General features: G+C 35.2%; 1 protein-coding gene across 1 annotated transcript in view; it reads right to left on the bottom strand.

Annotated features, from left to right (window-relative positions):
• The window catches only part of mRpS35 (mitochondrial ribosomal protein S35), a 107,174-nt gene that overhangs the window by 55,224 nt on the left and 30,609 nt on the right, over nucleotides 1-21,341 (bottom strand). The window contains exons 3-4 of the mRNA XM_090399169.1: nucleotides 18,900-19,125; nucleotides 8,384-8,523 (exon numbers count right to left, since the gene is read on the bottom strand). Of these exons, the coding sequence (XP_090255295.1) occupies nucleotides 8,384-8,523; nucleotides 18,900-19,125 (366 nt within the window). The remainder of the gene's footprint in view (nucleotides 1-8,383; nucleotides 8,524-18,899; nucleotides 19,126-21,341) is intronic.

Genomic DNA, 21,341 nt, shown 5'->3' with positions numbered 1-21,341 from the left:
CTCAAATATTATGCTCCAGAGATGCCAACAGAACCAGAAGACTTTTCAGTATCAAAGTTATTTAATATTCTTCTGAGATCTTTTTGCTGTAAAACCTCAGGAGGCATAGTGTTCAAATTCTGATATGGATAGATGAAATTTGTCATCTATGTAGGAGAAAAAAAGAATGATGCCAGTTGGCTAGTATTATTGTTAAGTGTTGTAACAGTGGTACCACCTGGATGAGAAAGAAGTGGAGGTGCAGGTGAATAGAAGATGCATTCAATGACTGTAGCAAGGGACTAGAAGGCACAACTTCCATTTGGACAGGAAGCAAGTTTTCTGTTGTTGGCCATTGTGAAGTCAGATTTAGATCTAGTGATAAGTGTTTTGCATGCTTCAGAATAGGTGTGTGAAGTTGGAGTTATTGATGCAAGCCATCTGCCATAAATTGCAGTAATTTTTTTTTAACTGTTTTGGTACACTTTCTATTCAAACAAAGATGGGAAAGAGGATGAGAGTTTTGGAAATAATGAGGGGAAATGAAGGCCTTCATCTCATACCAGTGAGGATAATTTCTGCAACTCACTCAGGGCAGGTGTTCGGGTCAAGGAGCAAAAGAAATAGTCAATGGAAAGGAAAATATGAAGTCCTGATGCAGAGCTCCATATGTTTTTTATGAAGATTAATGTTGTCTGAGGCTATACACTTTACTTTAGAAAGAAAAGAAGAAAAACTTTGTTTATCCTTCTCAGATCACCTGATTCTTATCCAACTAGATGGAGGACTTTAGTTTTAAATCTTTCAGAAAAAACATATATAGGTTCAGTACACATGTGCAGTCTCACCATTATCCATGTCAAAATTCACAACCATATTATTCATATTATTGTCTGTAATGGTGCGAGTTCTGTACATGATTTTTTTTTTTTTTTAGATTAGAGATTAAAAACCCAAGTTTCCAGGAAGAAAACTCTACTTGTCCATGCCAGATCTCAACTAACTTAGGAACCAGTCGAAGTAAGGCTTAAAAAACCAATAGTTGGCAACTAGAATTGATATAACAAGTCTTTCTTCAGGCAGTCTGCCAGCCTGGTTGGCTGAGTAGTTAGTATACCTGCTTTCCAACCAAAAGGTCACAGGTTCGAATCTCGCTGTGGGCATGGATATTTGCAATTGTCATACCTTGTGTACTGCTATAATCGATATGGTGCAGTATGACCTTTGCTGTCCTTCAACCATTAAAACCATAAATCATTATCAGGCAGCCAAGTGGTATGGATGCAAACACCATTTTTATAGGGCCACATAAGTGGCTGGCTTTAATCATTCATATGCAATCAAGGGGTTTCAACATGTTATATGAAATTACAATAAATAGGACTTGTTCTTGAATTATATCTTTTTAATGTTCCTTCTCACTGCGTCTTTCATTCTTTTAGTATTTTCCATGATGACTGTGATGTTGATTACTGTTCATTACACATCCTTAGGTGTTATAATACTAATTAATAATGGAACCTACTTAGGTAAAATTGTTTATTTGTAGAATCTTCAGCAATGTTTCATAGCTATTTTCAATAAGAGAAGATATCTACTTGGATACTGAACGAACAAGGATGGGCTGGCAATTTGGGATTTAGCTGACCAAATTGTATTCTTATTGGTTAAACCAAAATAAAAAAAATGATGGTACAACATGACAAAATTTCATGCCGGCTGGGGCATCCCCAGATTAAAGAAGGCCCCCGTTGTTTTCGCCAGGGAACCAAGGAGAACAGCGAAAAATCAGCTACTGGAACAAATCTGAAAACAAACCCCAACTCAACATCATACCGATCTTTAACCAGAGTTAAAGATCGGTACTATCAATGAAAGAAGCCTGAATGGCAAAGAAATGGAGCTAGCTGAGGAATTAGATAAGTACCACATCGATATAATAGGGGTGACTGAAACAAAAAAGACCAAAACTGGTGAGATCTTTCTGAGCAATAAATACAAAATGTTATATTCAGGCAATGAAAATCAAGGAAAAGAAGGAGTAGCCATTGTATTCAACACAAAATACGAGGCTAATCTTCTTTAATGGCAGTCAGTCTCAAGTAGAGTAATGTGGGCAAATATGAGAATGGGGAACTGGACAATGAGACTTATTTGTGCCTATGGTCCCACAGAAAGTTCTACTAAGGTAGAAGTGTAAGAATTTTATGAGGCTTTAGAAAAAGCAACTGACACAATGAAAAATGAAGAGTTGATCCTTGTTGGGGATCTAAATAGCAGAGTAGGAAATGATTGTGAGACATATAAAAATATTTTAGGAAAATTTGGAGAAAAGAGCAAAGCTAATAATAATGGCAAATATCTGTTGGATTTCTGCTCAGGACATGAACTGGTTATTACTAACACCATGTTCCAACATAAAAATGTGCACAAATTCACATGGAGAGAAGAGGCTAGGAATAAGAAACGTCTCATTGACTATGTTATTGTTGATAGTGATGTTTTCTCCCTGGTGCAGGACACCAGAGTGTACAGAGGATTTCAAATTGGAAGTGATCACTATTTAATCTTGAGCAGGATAAAATTGAATTTCATATTGAAAATAATAACATGTAAGAAAGTTTTAAAGTGAATAAAAGTTGTGCAGCTCTCAGATGTGAACTGTAGACTAAAATACACAAAGATTATTGAAGAAAAAATGAAAGAGTTTGAGAACAGGAATCAAACCTTGTAGATTCTGTGGAAAAAACTCTGAAGAAAACATTGATTGATTCTGCCAAAGAGGCATGTGGTATGTGGTGAGGTTGTCTGCAAGGATAAAAAAATCGGAATTCCATATTGGATACAGGAAGTTAAAGAGGCAGTGAAGGAAAAGAATAAAGCATATCAAAAGTTCCTGTCAAATAAGTCAGCTTGTACTCTTAGAGAATATAGAGACAAATGCAAGAATGCTAAACATTGTGTAAAACTAGCTAAACAAAAGTCATTGGAGGACTTTGGCAAGAATATAGAAAATAAATATCAAGAAGATGGCAAAATATTCTGGAGGTTGTTGAAGAAGCTTAGGAATGGAGGAAAGAGTACTGTAAAAGGAGTTAGAGATGATAAAGGTGACATGAAAACGGTAGAAAAAGATATCCTTGAAGTATGGAGTAATTACTTTGAAAAACTGCTAAATGAAACAAGCAGTGATGACAGCACAGTGGTAAAAAACATTGACCAGGCATGCAGTCAGGAATACATATCCATACATGAAGTTGAAAAAGCCATCAAAGGCTTGAAAGGTGGAAAAGCAGCAGGAGTAGATGATATTCGACCAGAAATGCTGAAGTATGTTGGTATAAAAGTCTTACAGTGGCTGTACTGCATACTTCAGAAAGCCAGGACAGAGAGATGAATTCCCGATGATTGGAGTAGAGCTCTCATAGTACCCATATATAAAAAGGGAAATAAAACTGAATGTGAGAATTACAGAGGTATTTCCCTACTGAGTGTTCCTGGCAAGATCTATGCAAGTATACCTGAGAAACGGCTGAGAAGAATTGTGGAAGAAAAGCTTGGTGAAGAACAAGCTTTATTCAGGCCAAATAGAGGCTGTCAGGATCAGATCTTCACTTTACGACAAATAGTCGAGATAGCATGGGAATATAACAAGGATCTGTATTTAAGTTTTGTCAATTTGGAAAAGGCATATGACAAGGTACCAAGAGAGAAGCTATTCAATACACTACAGTTATATGGTGTCAATGGGGCATTATATCTAGCAATACTTAGTCTTTATTTGAGTTGTAAGTCAGCAGTTAGAATTGAAGGAAGTACAGGAAGATGGTTTAATGTTAAATCTGGTGTGAGACAAGGACGTACATTATACCCTATGTTATTCATTATCTATATGGATCACATTATGAAGGAAAGTGGTATTAAACATGATATCAAAATTGGAGATGTTAATGTCAGCTCTCTGCTTTATGCAGACGATGTTATATCTCTAAATAAATCTGCTACAAGTCTGTAAGATTCTCTGACTAAATTGAATAGCTGTTGTAATAGATATGGTATGAAGGTCAGCAATAAAAAGACAAAGACAATGAAAATAGGCAGAATCATTGAAAATGTCAACTGTGTTGTGAATGGAGAACCTGTGGAACAAGTAAAACGTTTCAGCTACTTAGGCACAATTTTTACTGAAGATGGTAAATTAAATATAGAAATAGACAACAGAATCAGCAAAGCTGGTATGGTAGGAAGTCAACTGAATAAATTCATATGGAATAAGAGAGAAATTAGTCGGAACACTAAATATACCAGTTTTAACTTATGGATCTGAGAGCTGGGTCAGAAGTAAAACACTTGACCAAAGACTAGAGACTGCAGATATGAGAGTCCTGAGAAAGATCATAGGTGTGAACAGATGGCATCAATGGCAATATCATATTAAAAACGAGGATATTAGGAAAGAACTTGACATTGTCAGCATCCAGGAATGCGTTAGCAGAGCTAATCTCAGGTGGTATGGTCACTTAAATAGAATGGGCGAGGAAAGATTAGCAAAACAAGTGTTCTCTGCCAGGTTGGCAGCAAAACGACCCAGAGGAAGACCAAGATATAGGTGGATTGATACGGTACAAAGTACCTTAGACGATAGAGATATAAGATCTGATAATGTTGGAGTCTTGACAAGTAACAGACTGATTTGGAGGAAAATTGTAGATAGGAAGTTAGTAATGATGTAATTTTTGTTTTCATGTAGTACTATCATATCCTGTACACCCCTTGAGGGTACATGGCAGGAATTTGATGATGATGAAGATAGGAAAAAAGAGAACTCCAATTAAATTGAAAGCATGTGATATGCACTACTGGCTGCAGGAGAATAACTCCATCTGCATTAATAAATATTAGGAAATAAATTAAAATAAAAATAAAATATATTTTTTTAAATGAATTTTAAATTAATTACAATTTATAATATTTTATATATTATGTTTTATATTAGTTATGATGAATTCCCAAAATTGAGAAAGTTTAAGCCAATCAAAATGACTTTTTAAGGTTGAGATTGTGAATGTGTGCATCACAGCTTTCTTTGTATAGTTTTCCAGAAGAAAATAGCTTTTGTGTAGAAATTGGGTATTGTTCCATTGAATTCTGTGTTTTGTAGAAAAGCCATGGCTTGCTAAACAGAATTTATTCGGCTCCTGAAATCAAATTAAATCAATCCTTAAGTGAATATTTCAACTGATATATATTTGGTTTTATCCTTTATCCAAGGGTAAGCAAACAAAGTTTGGACCTGAAGTACTTTCAGGACTGGGGCAACTCGTGGTAAAGGTGGTATAAGTTCTCATCGCTTGCTTTAGTATCCCATAATGCAAAGCACATCTCCTTGCATTATGGGATATTAAGGCAAGTGATGAAAACTTATACCACCTTTACCACAAGTTGCCCCAGTATTGAAAGTACTTCAGAAACAAACTTGGTTTGCTTACACTTGGATAAAGAATAAAACCAAATATATAATTAGTAGCACAGTCAAGTGAAAAAAAACTTCCATAAAGCTCAGCTGACATTGTGAATAATTTGAATGTAATATCCTTTCATTACCAATAATATATACAAATATTATAATTCAAGAAAATATGAAAGAGTTTGAGAACAGGAATCAAACCTTGGAGATTCAGTGGCAAGCTTTGAAGAAAACATTGTTTGATTCTGCCAGAGAGGTATGTGGTGAAGTGGTCTGCAAGGATAGAAAAATTAGAACTCCATGGCAGACACAGGAAGTTAAAGAGGCAGTGAAGGAAAAGAAGAAAACATGTCAAAAGTTCCTGTCAAATAAGTCAGCTTGTGCTCTTAGAGAATACAGAGACAAATGCAAGAATGCTAAAAACTGTGTAAAACTAGCTAAACAAAAGTCATGGGAGGACTTTGGCAAGAATATAGAAAATAAATATCAAGAAGGTGGCAAAATATTCTGGAGGTTGTTGAAGAAGCTTAGGAATGGAGGAAAGAGTACTGTAAAAGGAGTTAGAGATGATAAAGGTGACATGAAAATGGGAGAAAAAGATATCCTTGAAGTATGGAGTAATTACTTCGAAAAAATGCTAAACGAAACAATCAGTGATGACAGCACAGTGGTAAACAACACTGACCAGGCATGCAGTCAGGAATACATATCCATACATGAAGTTGAAAAAGCCATCAAAGGCTTGAAATGTGGAAAGCCAGCAGGAGTAGATGATATTTGACCAGAAATGCTGAAGTATGTTGGTATAAAAGTCTTACAGTGGCTGTACTGCATACTTCAGAAAGCCAGGACAGAGAGATGAATTCCCGATGATTGGAGTAGAGCTCTCATAGTACCCATGTATAAAAATGGAAATAAAACTGAATGTGAGAATTACAGAGGTATTTCCCTACTGAGTGTTCCTGGCAAGATCTATGCAAGTATACTTGAGAAACGGTTGAGAAGAATTGTGGAAGAAAAGCAGGATTCAGGTCAAATAGAGGCTGTCAGGATCAAGATCTTCACTTTACAACAAAAAGCCGAGAAAGCATGGGAATATAACAAAGATCTGTATTTAAGTTTTGTCGATTTGGAAAAGGCATATGACAAGGTACCAAGAGAGAAGCTATTCAATAAGCTATAATTATATGGTGTCAATGGGGCATTATATCAAGCAATAATTAGTCTTTATTTGAGTTGTAAGTCAGCAGTTAGAATTGAAGGAAGTTCAGGAAGATGGCTTAATGTTAATTCTGGTGTGAGACAAGGATGTACATTATCCCCTGTTATTCATTATCTGTATGAATCACATTATGAAGGAAAGTGGTATTTTGATATTAAACATGATATCAAAATTGGAGATGTTAATGTCAGCTCTTTGCTTTATGCGGATGATGTTATACTTCTAAATAAATCTGCTACAAGTCTGCAAGATGCTCTGACTAAATTGAATAACTGTTTTAATAGATATGGTATGAAGGTCAGCAATAAAAAGACAAAGACAATGAAAATAGCCAGAATCATTGAAAATGTCAACTTTTGTTGTGAAAGGAGAACCTGTGGAACAAGTAAAACATTTCAGCTACTTAGGCATGATTTTTAGTGATGGTGGTAAATTAAATATAGAAATAGACAACAAAATCAGCAAAACTGGTATGGTAAGCAGTCAACTGAATAAATTCATATGGAATAAGAGAGAAATTAGTCGGAACACTAAATTATACAAGACAGTGTTCAAACCAGTTTTAACCTATGGATCTGTGAGCTGTGTCAGAAGTAAAACACTTGACCTGAGAAAGATTAGAGGCATGAACAGATGGCATCAATGGCAATATCATATTAAAAACGAGGATATTAGGAAAGAACTTGACATTGTCAGCATCCAGGAATGCATTAGCAGAGCTAATCTCAGGTGGGATGGTCACTTAAATAGAATGGGAGAAGAAAGATTAGCAAAACAAGTGTTCTCTGCCAGGTTGGCAGCAAAACGACCCAGAGGAAGACCAAGATATAGTTGGATGGATACGGTACAAAGTGCCTTAGACAATAGAAATATAAGATCTGATAATGTTGGAGTCTTGACAAGTAACAGACTGATTTGGAGGAAAATTGTAGATAGGAAGTTAGTAATGATGTAATTTTTTTCATGTAGTACTATCATATCCTATACACCCCTTGAGGGTACATGGCAGGAATTTGATGATGATGATGATAATAATGGAGAAATGAGAATAGTGATCTGTTCAAATGTTGCTGAATATAAGATTTAAAGGGATAGTTGGTATATATTATGCTAATTGGACCATTCTACAAGTTTTCAATAAACACATCCTTAAGGATGTGTTTATTGAAAACACCAACTCTTTTAACTTGAACTGTCTAAAGGTGGCCAAGGAGAAATATTTGAAGTTTAGTATTACACACTATAAAAGTAGTTATAGGAGCATTATTATATCAGCTATTCAGGTGCTTGATTTATTTCTTTCTGAAATCCTTCAATCTTTCCTTTTTCTCCTCTAGTTTTTCTGTAAATTGACAGAATTGGCTAAACCTATAGATTGCAGTTTATGCACCTACGATATAAAAATGGCTGGCCAATCAAAAAATTTATCCATATCGAATCTTTTTTCCAGATATTCTAATTATTACCACTTTTTTTTTTTCAAAGATCCGTAATCAGTATAATACATGATAAAAAATAAATAAATAAAATTTTTAAAAAAAAATCCAAAGCTTCTGATTATGATGTGACTACATTGAATTATTTAACAACATTTTCTGTATTATCAGCATAATGCAGAAAATACAAAATAATACATAAAAAAAGCAATATATCCAAAGCTTCTGATTATAATGTAACTACATTCAAATATTTAACTTACAAAATATGAACACTACCTTCAGTGTCACTATACGTGATCTACAGTCTCGAACAGATGGTCCATCTTGGCAATAATCACTACTGACAATCTCTATTGGAAAATGTTTTTCGCATTTTTCATCAGTTTCAAGACCTTTAGGCCAATCTGTGCAAAATTCTACAAAAGAGAAGGAAAAAATTGCATAATTACAGTAGATTACTAATGAATATAAATCAAAGATATGAAGAAATTATATACTAGGTTTAATCTTTTATCCAACCGTAAGCAAACAAAGTTTGCGCCTGAAGTATTTTCAGGACTCGGGCAACTTGTATAAGGAGGCTAAGATTCACATCACTTGCCTCAGTATCTTTAATTTACAGTTAAAATATGGACTATATAAAAGCCCTTTTAAAAAGCAACATGATATGTCAATCTCATTTTCTCAGAAATCAAGATTGAGTCACACTAATTTTTAATTTATAGTAAAGGGTGTCCCAAAATTCACGCAAGATTTAAATTTAGCATCATTTGTGCAGTAAAGTGTTGCCAACGAGAAAAAAAAGACAGCATGACAGCTGACAGTTCAGGGTTATTAAAAATGGAACGCTACGCAAAAGAACAACGCATTTTCATTGTTGAGCAATATTTTAAAAATAATGAAGATTTGGCAGCTACAGTTCACAATTTTCGTACAAAATATGGTCGGAATAGTGATTTAACTTCAACTGTGAAAAGAGTAATTAAAAAATTCAAGGAAACTGGATCAATTAGTGATCTTATACACTCTGGCCGTCCTTCAAAAAGTCGTTCAACAGAAAACATCGAAGCAGTTCGTGAGAGTGTTGCTGAGCGTCTAGGAACATCAATTCAGCACTGTGGTCTTGAATTGGGCATTTCGAGAAGCTCTCTACAGCGTATTCTCACAAAAGATTTGCATCTTTATGCTTACAAAGTTCAATTGACTCAAGAACTGAAGCCTACTGACCACACACAGCAAAGAGATTTCGTTGAATGGATTATGGAACAACAAGTGGATGCTTATTTTTCGAACAAAATTATCTTCAGCAATGAGGCTCATTTTCATCTTGATGGCTTCGTTAATCGACAAAATTGTCGCATTTAGGGTTCAGAAAATCCACGAGCGAGTGTTGAGAAACAAATACATCCACAACGTGTCACTTTTTGGTGTGGATTTTGGGCTGGAGGCATCATCGGTCCATTCTTCTTCGAAAATGCGGCTGATAAGGCAATAACAGTAAATGGTGCTCGCTATCGCGACATGATAATCTAGTTTTTTGTGCCTAAATTGCAAGATATGGATGTGGATGACATGTAGTTTCAACAAGACAGTGCCACATGCCATACAGCCCGAGAAACAATTCAAACATTTCCTGGTATAATTTCCCGTTTTGGTGATCAGAATTGGCCGCCCAGATCACTTTTTTCTTTGGAGTTTTTTGAAGTCTAAGGTTTATACCAAACAAGCCCACGACAATCCATGCCTTGAGGGAGGAAATTGAGCGCTGTATCAACGAAATTCAGCCACATTTATGCAAAACGATCATGGAAAATTTCGACAAAAGAGTGCGTATGTGCCAGCAAAGTCGTGGAGGCCATTTACCAGATATGCTATTCCATGCATAACCCTATACTGTATACTTTATGAATCAATAAGAAATTACAATTTTTAATTAAAAACCTGTGTTTTCTATCAAAATTACTTCTTGCGTAAATTTTGGGACACCCTGTATAACCAAGTGAAAAAATTTTCAACAACTTTCTCTAATCCAGAGAAAGAAAATATGACTTCTGCATTATTTCAACTGTAGTATCACCTTGGGTCTGGCTTTCACTGAAAAGACCTCAATAAAGGTCGAAACCAGTCTGGGTAGTGACCCTTCCAATAATGCATAGCATTATACATGTCCACAAGGAGATGTGCTTTGCATTATGGGATACTAAGGCAAGTGATGTAAAGCCTTAGCTTCCTTATAAGAGTTGCCCCGTCCTGAAAATACTTCTGGTTCAAACTTTGTTTGTTTACACTTGGAGAAAGGATTAAACTCAGTATATAATTTCTTGGTATCTTTAATTAATTTATAATATAACCAAGTGAAAAAACTTCCAAAGACTTTCTCCAATCCAGAGTAATTTAATAATACGGTGCAACACCTTTTGGCAACTCGTATATGAAAATATGACTTCTGCATTACTTCAACATTAGTATCACCTGGGTCCGGCTCCCACTGAACAGACCTCAATAAAGGTTGAAACCGGTCTGGGTAGTGACCCTTCCCATAATGCATAGCATTATACATGTCCACAAGGAGATGTGCTTTGCATTTTGGGATACTAAGGCAAGTGATGTGAAGTCTTAGCTTCCTTATACGAGTTGCCCCAGTCTTGAAAATATTTCAGGCACAAACTTTGTTTGCTTACACTTGGATAAAGGATTAAACCAAGTATATAATTTCTTGGTATCCTTAATTTATAGTATAACCAAGTGAAAAAAACTACTAATGAATATGTTTCATGTTGTACTGAACTGCTACATTAAATTATCCTGCTTCCCACATAACACTTTGTTATGTGGGAAGCAGGATAATGTAAAACAATTTACATGTTTCAAACATGTACATTGTTCATTGTACATGTACATTTACCTGAGCAAACTATAGTTTGTATGTGAAGTATCTTCACAACTAGGCTACCTGTAGCCAAAGATAGATAACTTCACATCAAATTTCTCAAATATCTCATAATGAATGGCACACTTCCTTTCAGCTGTGCATACATCAATGCATTATGGGAAGGAACCTAACTGATTTCAACCTCCTCTTGTAAATGAACTTATGAAATGTAAATGAGTGATCTAAAATATCATTAATTCTTGTTGAGTGATATGATCACTCTAAATCATCCAAGATACTCAAACATTAATAAGCAAAAACCCATCAATGTGCTGAACCACAGTTCTACTCAGTGACAGGTAACAACCTACCTCCATATCAAACCTTGGAACTAACTCTACACCTGGGTTAATATCCTCAGGAAGATCAAGAATGATATAAAGGTCATATCATTAAAATTACTATCTGACCCAGTGAAAAAACTTTCTACAACTATCTCTCAACGAGTATTGCAAAAAAAAAAAAAATGATGATACACCAGTTTGTTACTTTTAAGGAAGTGTGTTGTGCATTATGAGATACTGGAGGAATTCAGTCTGAAGCAAACCACTTCGATGTAGTAGTATCCTAATCATGAAGATACTTCATACACAAACTTTTGTTTACTCGAGCTTGAATAAAGAATGAAAACAGGAACATAATTTCTTGTCAAGTATGATCTGCTTTATGACTCAGATAGATAACATCCTCAATGTTTAGCCAAGCAGTTTAGCACATCTGCTCTCCAACCAACAGACTGCAGGTTCGAATCCTGCCATGGGCATGAATGTTTGTGACTGTCTTTGGATGGGAGACAAATTTCATCACCCAGTGCACTTTCCTGCTTATTGGAGACCTCAAGTGGCTTGAGAAAGTTCCATATTTGGTTTCAAAAGCAGGGTTTCTGGATTATGTAAAAAATCATAATCATCAAATTCCTGACATGTACCCTCAAGGGGTGTACAGGATATGAGAGTACTACATGAAAAATTTACATCATTACTAACTTCCTATTTACAATTTTCCTCCAAATCAGCCTGTTGCTTGTCAAGACTCCAACATTATCAGATCTTATATTTCTATTATCTAAGGCACTTTGTACCATATCAATCCAACTATATCTTGGTCTTCCTCTGGGTCGTTTTGCTGCCAACCTGGCATAGAACACTTGTTTTGCTAATCTTTCCTCGCCCATTCTGTTTAAGTGACAATACCACCTGAGATTAGCTCTGCTAACGCATTCCTGGATGCTGACAATGTCAAGTTCTTTCCTAATATCCTCGTTTTTAATATGATATTGCCATTGATGCCATCAGTTCACGCCTCTAATCTTTCTCAGGCCTATCATATCTGCGGTCTCTAGTCTTTGGTCAAGTGTTTTATTTCTGACCCAGCTCTCAGATCCATAGGTTAAAACTGGTTTGAACACTGTCTTGTATAATTTAGTGTTCCGACTAATTTCTCTCTTATTCCATATGAATTTATTCAATTGACTGCTTACCATACCAACTTTGTTGATTCTGTTGTATATTTCCATATTTAATTTACCATCTTCAGTAAAAATCGTGGCTAAGTAGCTGAAATGTTTTACTTGTTCCACAGGTTCCCCGTTCACAACACAGTTGACATTTTCAATAATTCTACCTATTTTCATTGTCTTTGTCTTTTTAATGCTGACCTTCATACCATATCTATTACACAGTTATTCAATTTAGTCAGAAAATCTTGCAGACTTGTAGCAGATTTATTTAGAAGCATAACATTGTCCGCATAAAGCAAAGAGCTGACATTAACATCTCCAATTCTGTTATCATGTTTAATACCACTTTCCTTCATTATGTGATCCATATAGATAATGAATAACAGAGGGGATAATGTACATCCTTGTCTCACACCAGATTTAACATTAAACCATCTTCCTGTACTTCCTTTAATTCTAACTGCTGACTTACAACTCAAATAAAGACTATGTATTGTTTGATATAATGTCCCATTGACACCATATAACTGTAGCATATTGAATAGCTTCTCTCTTGGCACCCTGTCATATGCCTTTTCCAGATGGCAAAACTTAAATACAGATCTGTTATATTCCCATGCTTTCTCAACTATTTGTCGTAAAGTAAATGTAAAAAATAAGAAATATAAAAAATAAAATAAATCCTTAGCCAATCCACGGTACTAATTATACTATAGGTTTACCACCTTTTGTGAGTAGAAGGTCACAAAAAAATAAGCAAAAACAAAAGATGGTTAATGTGTATGTATGTCTGTATGGTATAAACAGAACTCTATACAGCAATGAGAAATGGAAGAACCAAGTTCAAAATGCAGATTACATAATTCTCTTAAAGTTGGAGTTTTTAAGTATCATTAGCCAAATAAATATCCACTGACATGAATTTAGAAAGGAAATATATGAAAATCAACAACAAAAAGACAAGCTTTGAGAACAACACATGTAGAAAAACAGAAATCAATTGTATTTTCAGTTTATTTAACCTAAAGAACATATTACAGATTTCCAGCTATTTCAGTAATTTGTTCTAGAGAAAAAGTAAATCTGATAATGTGAGGAGTTACTGAATACTACATCAGTGCATGGAATAAGAGGGAAATTAGCCAAAACATGACACCAGCAATATCCGGGACGGTACTAAAATAAATTTTAACTAATGGATATGACAGTTGAAAAAAAACTAGTGACCCAGAGATATGAGTTCTGAGAAAAAGTAGGAGAGTTAACACATTTCAACAACAGCAGAAGCATATTAAAAGTGAATAAATTAGAAAAGAAACTGACATTAATATTCATAAACATGTAAACAAATCCACAAAGGAATGATAACTTAAGCAGAACAGAAGATTAGAAAAACGATTGATCCAAGTAAAAATTGCAAGACAAAATATCCAGCGGAAGACCAAGATATAGGTTAGTTGATGCAATAAGTGCTTTAGAAGAGTAAAACATAAGAGCTGACTAAATCAGGGATATAGATGAATATGAACATAAATGATACATGAATTCAGAAATTATATAAGATTAAGTGGGTTAGACCATATAAAACATCTGGGGTGTTTAAGGGTCAAACCTGTATAACCTGGGAGACCTCCACGTAGCCATTTAAAGAATGTGGAGAACCAACCAGGGCTTTTGACATAATGTCTACACCTCATCTCTTGGTGCACCACGAGATAATGAACAAATGAGGATGTGCTGGCAATTTGGGATTTAGCCAACAAAATATTGGCTATTTGGTCAATATTTGGTTGGCCAACCATTATAATTTAGACAACCATAATGCAAAATGATAGTACAACATGATAATTTCATGCTGGCAGGGAGTCACCAGGTCAAACAGCAAAAAGTCAGCTACTGGAACAAATCCTGGAATGCAGCTCAACGTCAGCATAGTTCAAGATTGCCACCATCAACAAGCATCAATGGATAATAAATGGAACTAGCAGAAAAATTGGATTAGTATAAGATCAACATAACAGATGTGACTGAAACAAAGAAGACAAAAATAAGCGAGATCTTTCTAAGCAAAAATACAAAATGTTATATTCAGGCAATAACAATCTGGAAAAGAAGGGGTGGCTATAGTATTCAGCACTAAATATGAGGATTATATTAGGGTATGCATATGTTGATTCTCGTAGACAGGCTTATACGTTGGTTATGCATTTCTAAATCACTTAGGGAATTGAAAAAACGTAGATCCGAATATAAATTAAATTATACTTTAATAGATATTTCCGATATTTCGGCAATGTCATTTCCATTTTCTAAAGGAACTTACAAAAAGGCAGGTGCACACAGGCACTAACAATACAGTAAAACTGAGAATGAAGATATGAAGCTATCGTTCTCCTAGAAGTCCTGATGGTGCCCTCTGGAGGGCTAAGTAGGCGTTCTTGGCCGTTGGGCTGAAGGTCTGCTGATGTATGCCTCCCAAATTTAAGGCAGTCACATACAACCAAATTTGTTGAGGTTTGGAGAGTTTCTTAGGGCAGAGGCTGATTCCATAAATAATCTTTTGAATTTATATTTGCTCCGGTGTATTATTGTTGCTTTCTTCCACCGTATTCTGTGGCAAGTATCCAGAGCATGGTATGCAAGACCAGAATGGCTATACTTGTAAAACCGGATGTAGTCCTTGTGTTCAGAAATTCTGATATTCGCTGTCCTGCCTGTTTGGCCAAAGTACGACAGTTTACAACTGCAAGGGACCTGGTATACACCAGGTAGGTCTAGGGGAAGTGGTTGGTCTTTGGTAGAGCGGATAAGGGATGCCAATTTTCTGTAAGGCCTGTAACAGGAGGTGAGGTCATGTTTTTTTAGAATTTTGGTAATTTTTTCTGAGGTGCCTCAGATGTAGGGAATGGTGATGGATTTAGAGTAATCTTTTTTGTGGAGGGGGGGGGAGGAGGGGGGCTGTGGTTTGTAGGTTTTAATATTTTTTTTGGATTTTTTTTGGGGGGGTAGCCATTGGCTCAGAAAGTGTTGAGGATGTGATTTAGTTCAGTGTTAAGGGCTATATCATTAGAACAGATTAGTTTAGCCCTGTTGTATAGTGTTTACCACTCCATATTGTTGTGAGGGGGGGGGGTTGTTGGTGGATGTATCTGCCTGTATGGGTGGGTTTTCTGTAAACTGAGAAAACCAAAGTTCCATCAGGCTGGCGGGTGACTAGTGTGTCTAGGAAAGGGAGGTAGTTGTTTTCCTCTTTTTCCAGGGTGAACTTGATTCTGGCGTGTTGGTTGTTTAAGTGTGTAAGGAAGGAGAGGAGTGTTTCAGAGCCATGTGGCCAAATAGCGAACACATCACCAACGTAGCGAAGCCATATGGTTGGTTTTTGTGGGGCAGAGGCTAAGGCTTTTTCCTCAAAGGTCTCCATAAAGAAATTGGCCAAGGGTGGGGAGAGTGGTGAGCCCATGGCTGTCCCCTCTATTTGTTTGTAGAATTTTCCCTGCCAAACGAAATAGCCTGAGTTCATTGTGAACTGAAATAGGGCTGAGATATCGGGGGAAAATTTAGCTTGGATTAGCTCTAAAGTTTCCTTGAGTGGGACATTTGTGAATAAGGAGGAGACGTCGAAGCTGACCATTATGTCAGTATGTTGGAGTGTAAGGTTTTCTATGCTGGCTTTGAAGTGGGCTGAGTTTTTTATGTGTGATGGTGTGTTGCCAGTATAGTGTGTGAGCTCTTTGGCCAAATGTTTAGCTAATTTGTATGTGGGGGAATCAATGCCGTCCACTATGGGACGTAATGGCACATTTTCTTTATGTATTTTTGGGAGTCCGTAAATACAGGGGGGTATAGAGTTAAACGGTTTTAATCTGTTGGTAACTTCTACAGGCCAAGAAGTGAATTTCTTAAGGAGCCTGTGAAGTTTTCTAATTTGTGAGTTGGTGGGATTGTAATTGATAGGGAGGTAAGTAGCCCGATCTAATAGAAGAGCATTCAGCTTACCTTTGTAGTCCTTTTGGTTAAGTACTACAGTTGCATTTCCTTTATCCGCTTTGGTGATAACTAATTCTTTATTATTTCTCAATTCCTGTAGGTTGTTTGTTGGTTGTTTCAATTCCCTAAGTGATTTAGGTATGCATATGGTTCTATACAAACAATTTATGTCAACTATATGTTGACATAAGTCTAATTCTTCAAGACTATTTGTAAGTAAACAAAGATCAGGACATCCAGTGTAATTAATGCATTGTATTTTTTAAAATTATATTTAAACAATAAATAATAAATGGGAGAGGGGAATTACTGTATTATTTTATTTATTTATTTTATATAGAGTATTAACACGTACTTTGAATTTATGTTAAGCTCAGTGATTTTCAATAAATGCATAATGTTACCTATCTGTAACCAATATGATTTTTTTTTTGTTTGTTTTGTTTACAATAATCAAACTTTGTGTTATTTTTGAATACCTAATGCTAATTAAATTTTACTTTTTTTTCTTCTTTCCCATATATATATATATATACACACTAAAACTTATCATAGCATATGGGTAATTTCTCAAGAATTCTCATTAACTGCAATTTCCCATTCCCAATTCATGAAGATTAAAAAAAATGTTGGGAATTTAGAAACACTACTTATAATCTATACTGTCAGGATAACTGAACATACAGGAATACCTCACTTAATGCGAATTCAATATGCGCAATAATCAGTCAAAGCGATTGAGTGAATTTTAATAACGCAATTTTTTTAAGTTATGCTAAATTTTTTGTCGCCAACCTTAAATGAACAGAAAAGCTGGAAGTCATTAAGAGACATGAAAGTTGCGCTAGTAATACAATGATCGTGCGAGACCTGGGATACAGCGAGTTTACAGTTTGGACTATATTAAATAAGAGCAAAGAATACAAAGAAAAGTTGTTACTGCTTCTTTAAGCATGCAGATCATCCGAAATAGAAGCCATTTAATGATTGAGATGGAGCATCTTCTGTCACTCTGGATTGGGGATTATAACCAAGATAGAATACCTCTTAATACAGAGGCATATTTTTACCTCATTGAATTTGGTTTGACCATTTTAAAAATCGAGCTGGACTGCATAACGTAAGAATAACTGGAGAATCTGCAAGTATTGATAAAGATTCTGCAGCCAAGTTTCCTGAAGAACTGCAAAGGATAATTCAGGAGCATGATTATGATGATTGGCAAATATTCAACGTCGAGAAAACTGGTCTCTTTTGGAAACATATGCCTACAAAAACTGAAGCATCTCGAAGAGGATACAAAGTATCTAAAAATCGTCTTACGCTTTTATTAGGAGGCAATGCAGAAGGAGACTTAAACTCAAACCTATGTTAGTTTATCATGTATGCAAAATCCAAGATCTAACATTAATGAAGAAATCAGCACAATTGGAAAAGAACTTGGATTTAATGAACTGGACGATGAAGATGTGAGAAACTTGTACGATTCCCATTCAGAACAGTTAAGCGAGAATGATCTCTTTCAACTAGAAAACACAGCATGCATATGAAGAAGAAAAAAATAAGGAGTGCAAACAAGAAGAGAATGTTACGACTAAGAAGCTATCTGCAAAAGCATTTCAGGTAGTTTTCAATCACATTGAGTATGCTAAGAAGATTTTGTTTGATGCTGATCCTGATATGGAACGAAGGTTCAAAGTCCACTGAAATCTTGATAAAGTGATCGTCAGCTATTGCAAATTGCATGACAAGATGAAAAAGTCAAGCACGATTCAAACATCTTTATTTTAAAAAAGGTAGCTCAATCAAATGCTTAGATATTAAATAAAAATTTGAGCTTTATTAACTTTGATGATTTTATCTTCTAATATAGCTTATACTGTAATTTTGTTTTCCAAATTTATGCTAAGTGATGGACCAATTATAATTATTCCTATTGTTTATTGTGTTTGCTTAATGCAATTTCGCTTAGGGCACATTAATAGATGGATTAATTAATCACGTTAAGCAAAGTTTTCCTGTAGTTTTTTACTGTCTAAAAGTGAAGTCCATTTGAGCCTATATCCCAAACAGTTTCAAACACAAATGGACACTGAGATATGTAACAAGTCTTTATGATTTCTATTCCATTTGTATACTCAATGGTTTCAGCTGTTTAGCTTTAAAAATGGCAAGACAGCACACATTTTATTTTATGAATACATTTATTTGCAGTCTTTCTTAAAACTGTAATGCCTTTCTTAATCCTAAAACAGAATGAAAAGGGCCATGTTTGGTCAATGAATGGATGAATGGGTTCCCTCAACCTTTTATGAGTGAGAATGCCATTAAAAAAATATTTAGTGCTCAACACAGCTATTAGTAAAAGTTAAGAAAATATAACTTGACATACGTGAATAAAAACTTATGCTTACTCTTTATAGCTGCACAATGCTTTTTAATTGCTGGTGGTGTTAGATGAAGAAAATTTGGAATTTTCATTAATTCTGCATTATCAAATTTTCCTGGTGGAGCACCTTTTGCTACCCATCCCTGCCGTACAGATAGAGGAACTACAGATGGTTGAAAACTACGTGCAGTTGGCCATACATCTGCCCAATCCTGGTCTATAGGCATTCTAACACTTCTTGGGGGCAACATCTAAACAAAAAAAAAAAAAAAAAATGTACAAAAATATGTATAAATGCAAAATAAATGTATTAACAATGCCTGTTATTTAAGTTCTAAATCCTAAACTACATTATAAAGTAACAGCAAAATCTTATCCACTCTTCTTGATTCTGATTACAGGTAATTCAGGATAAGTCAATTGAAAAATAAACAAATAAATAAAAAATATTGATATTGCTTGTTCATTTTAAAAATTCAATCCTATATGAGAGAGAGACAGAAACATTGACAGAGGAGGGAGGGGGGGGGGGTCTATTGATATTTTTAGATAGAGGTTTGTAGTCCTTGGGAAAGCTGTGACCGAATACGGATTCAAAGCAGAGATGGAATGAAAGACAAGAAGCTTGTTCACTAACAGCTGCTCTTATTTTTACATACTCAGAGAAAAATAGAGGAATGATGGTGGCTAGTTCAGAAACAGTGTAAGGCAGAAACAGAAAGAATCATATATTAAACAGACTGCCTGCTTCTGAATTAGGCATTTTTATGGAGGCTTTGGATGCAACATCCAAAATTCATGAACAGTAATTGAAGATCAGGTGAATTTGGAATTTATATAGTGTTAGGAGTGATACAAGTGAGAAGAAGCATTTTGAAAAGAGAGAATGCCAGGTCATTTGGAACAGACGTGTAGCTCATTCCAAGAGATCTGATCTTGACTGGGTATCTAACATTATCAAAGGTAAGGGGTAGTGTAGTGAGATCTTCCTTATGAGAAATAAGACATTCAAGTTCACTAGGATGTCTTCAATTCACTGGAGAATGGCAAAGAGATCCATATTTAAAATGGTTATGGATGACTTTCAAACGTCTGTCAAATGAAATGCAAGAATGGAGTGCATGTCATCAGGAAATTATGAGTAGTATCTGAGTCAATATATAGAAGGAAGAGTCCTGTATTAAATCTGCTGGATGCAAATTCAGCCTTTCCACACCTCTCTCATCTAGTTGATGAAATGGTAATATTATCCAAAGATAATGTTACCCTCTTGGCATCAGTCTTCTTGCATAGATGATCAAGATAGATCACTGCTTATGAGAAATAAGACAAGTACAAGTTCTCTACTGATTTTGAGAAAATTAAGGTATGGAACAATAATTTGATAGATGACATCTTTTTCAGAAGGGATGGTATACACTTGCTTCCATACTATTGGGTACATACTAAATGAGTATGCTTGTCAAGATAATATGCAAAGTTAAATATATCTGAAGCACAAATTTTGAGCACAACTCCAAATGGAATCACCCCTCTTGTACTAGGTAAGTTACTGGTATCCAAGATCTGTAAGGATATTTTTTGAAGATATTGATATCTTTCAGGTAAATGATCAGAGAAATCACATATAATGACCTGTTTTTATATAATGGGAAGTGATCTGCCTTTGTCACCTATAAAAGAAGACTGATGCCAGGAGGTCAACCTTATTTTGGAGTAATATTACCATAGTAACAGATGAGAGATGTGAAAGAGCAGACGCTGTACCCAACATATTTAGCATGAGACTCAAACTGCAGTCAATTTCAACTGCTGTTTGAGCAGGAATCAAATTTTATGTATATGATAGTTTCAAAGTTGAATTTCTCTATATTTTTTAATTATTTTATCATAAGAAACAAAGTAAAAAATATCTCAATGTACACTAAAATGTAGATAGCATGCTGTTCTGAAAAAAAGACAGGTAACAAAACAATTATCAATGCCCAAGTTGTTGAATGACACTGTGTTGTGATTTGTTCTAGGAAAAATCACACAGAGTCATTTCCAATTTTTATTTTTAGTCAAATGCTATTTTGGATTGCCTGCAGCAGAGAAAAAAATATTACTTTATTTACAGTTTCTGATTTTTTTTATTTTATTTATTTAAATGCAGGGCAAGGAATAGAAGCTCAGTCAAAAAAATTTGAGCAACAATCATTGTCCTTTGCCCACACTGCTGATTTATTTAAATCATCTTATCTTACATCACCTTTATCAATTATTGCCTTCCCAAGTTTTCCAATGCCAGCAAACAACTGAATATCTCTCCTCAAAAAGTCCACTATGTCATTAATACACAAATTAAATAGTGGTCCTAGACAGATCTTTGAGGCACTCCACTATTCATCTTCATTCACCTTGATTCCACTCCACCAGACACCAACTTCCGATGTCTATCTATTAGCCATCTCCCTCCCACCCATGC

This window comes from Typopeltis vanoorti, chromosome 10 (genome assembly GCF_054136105.1).
Source record: "Typopeltis vanoorti isolate ZY-2024b chromosome 10, IOZ_Tvanoo_1.0, whole genome shotgun sequence".
NCBI classification, from domain to species: Eukaryota; Metazoa; Arthropoda; class Arachnida; order Uropygi; family Thelyphonidae; genus Typopeltis; species Typopeltis vanoorti.
This window is presented reverse-complemented; position numbering and strand designations above follow the sequence as displayed.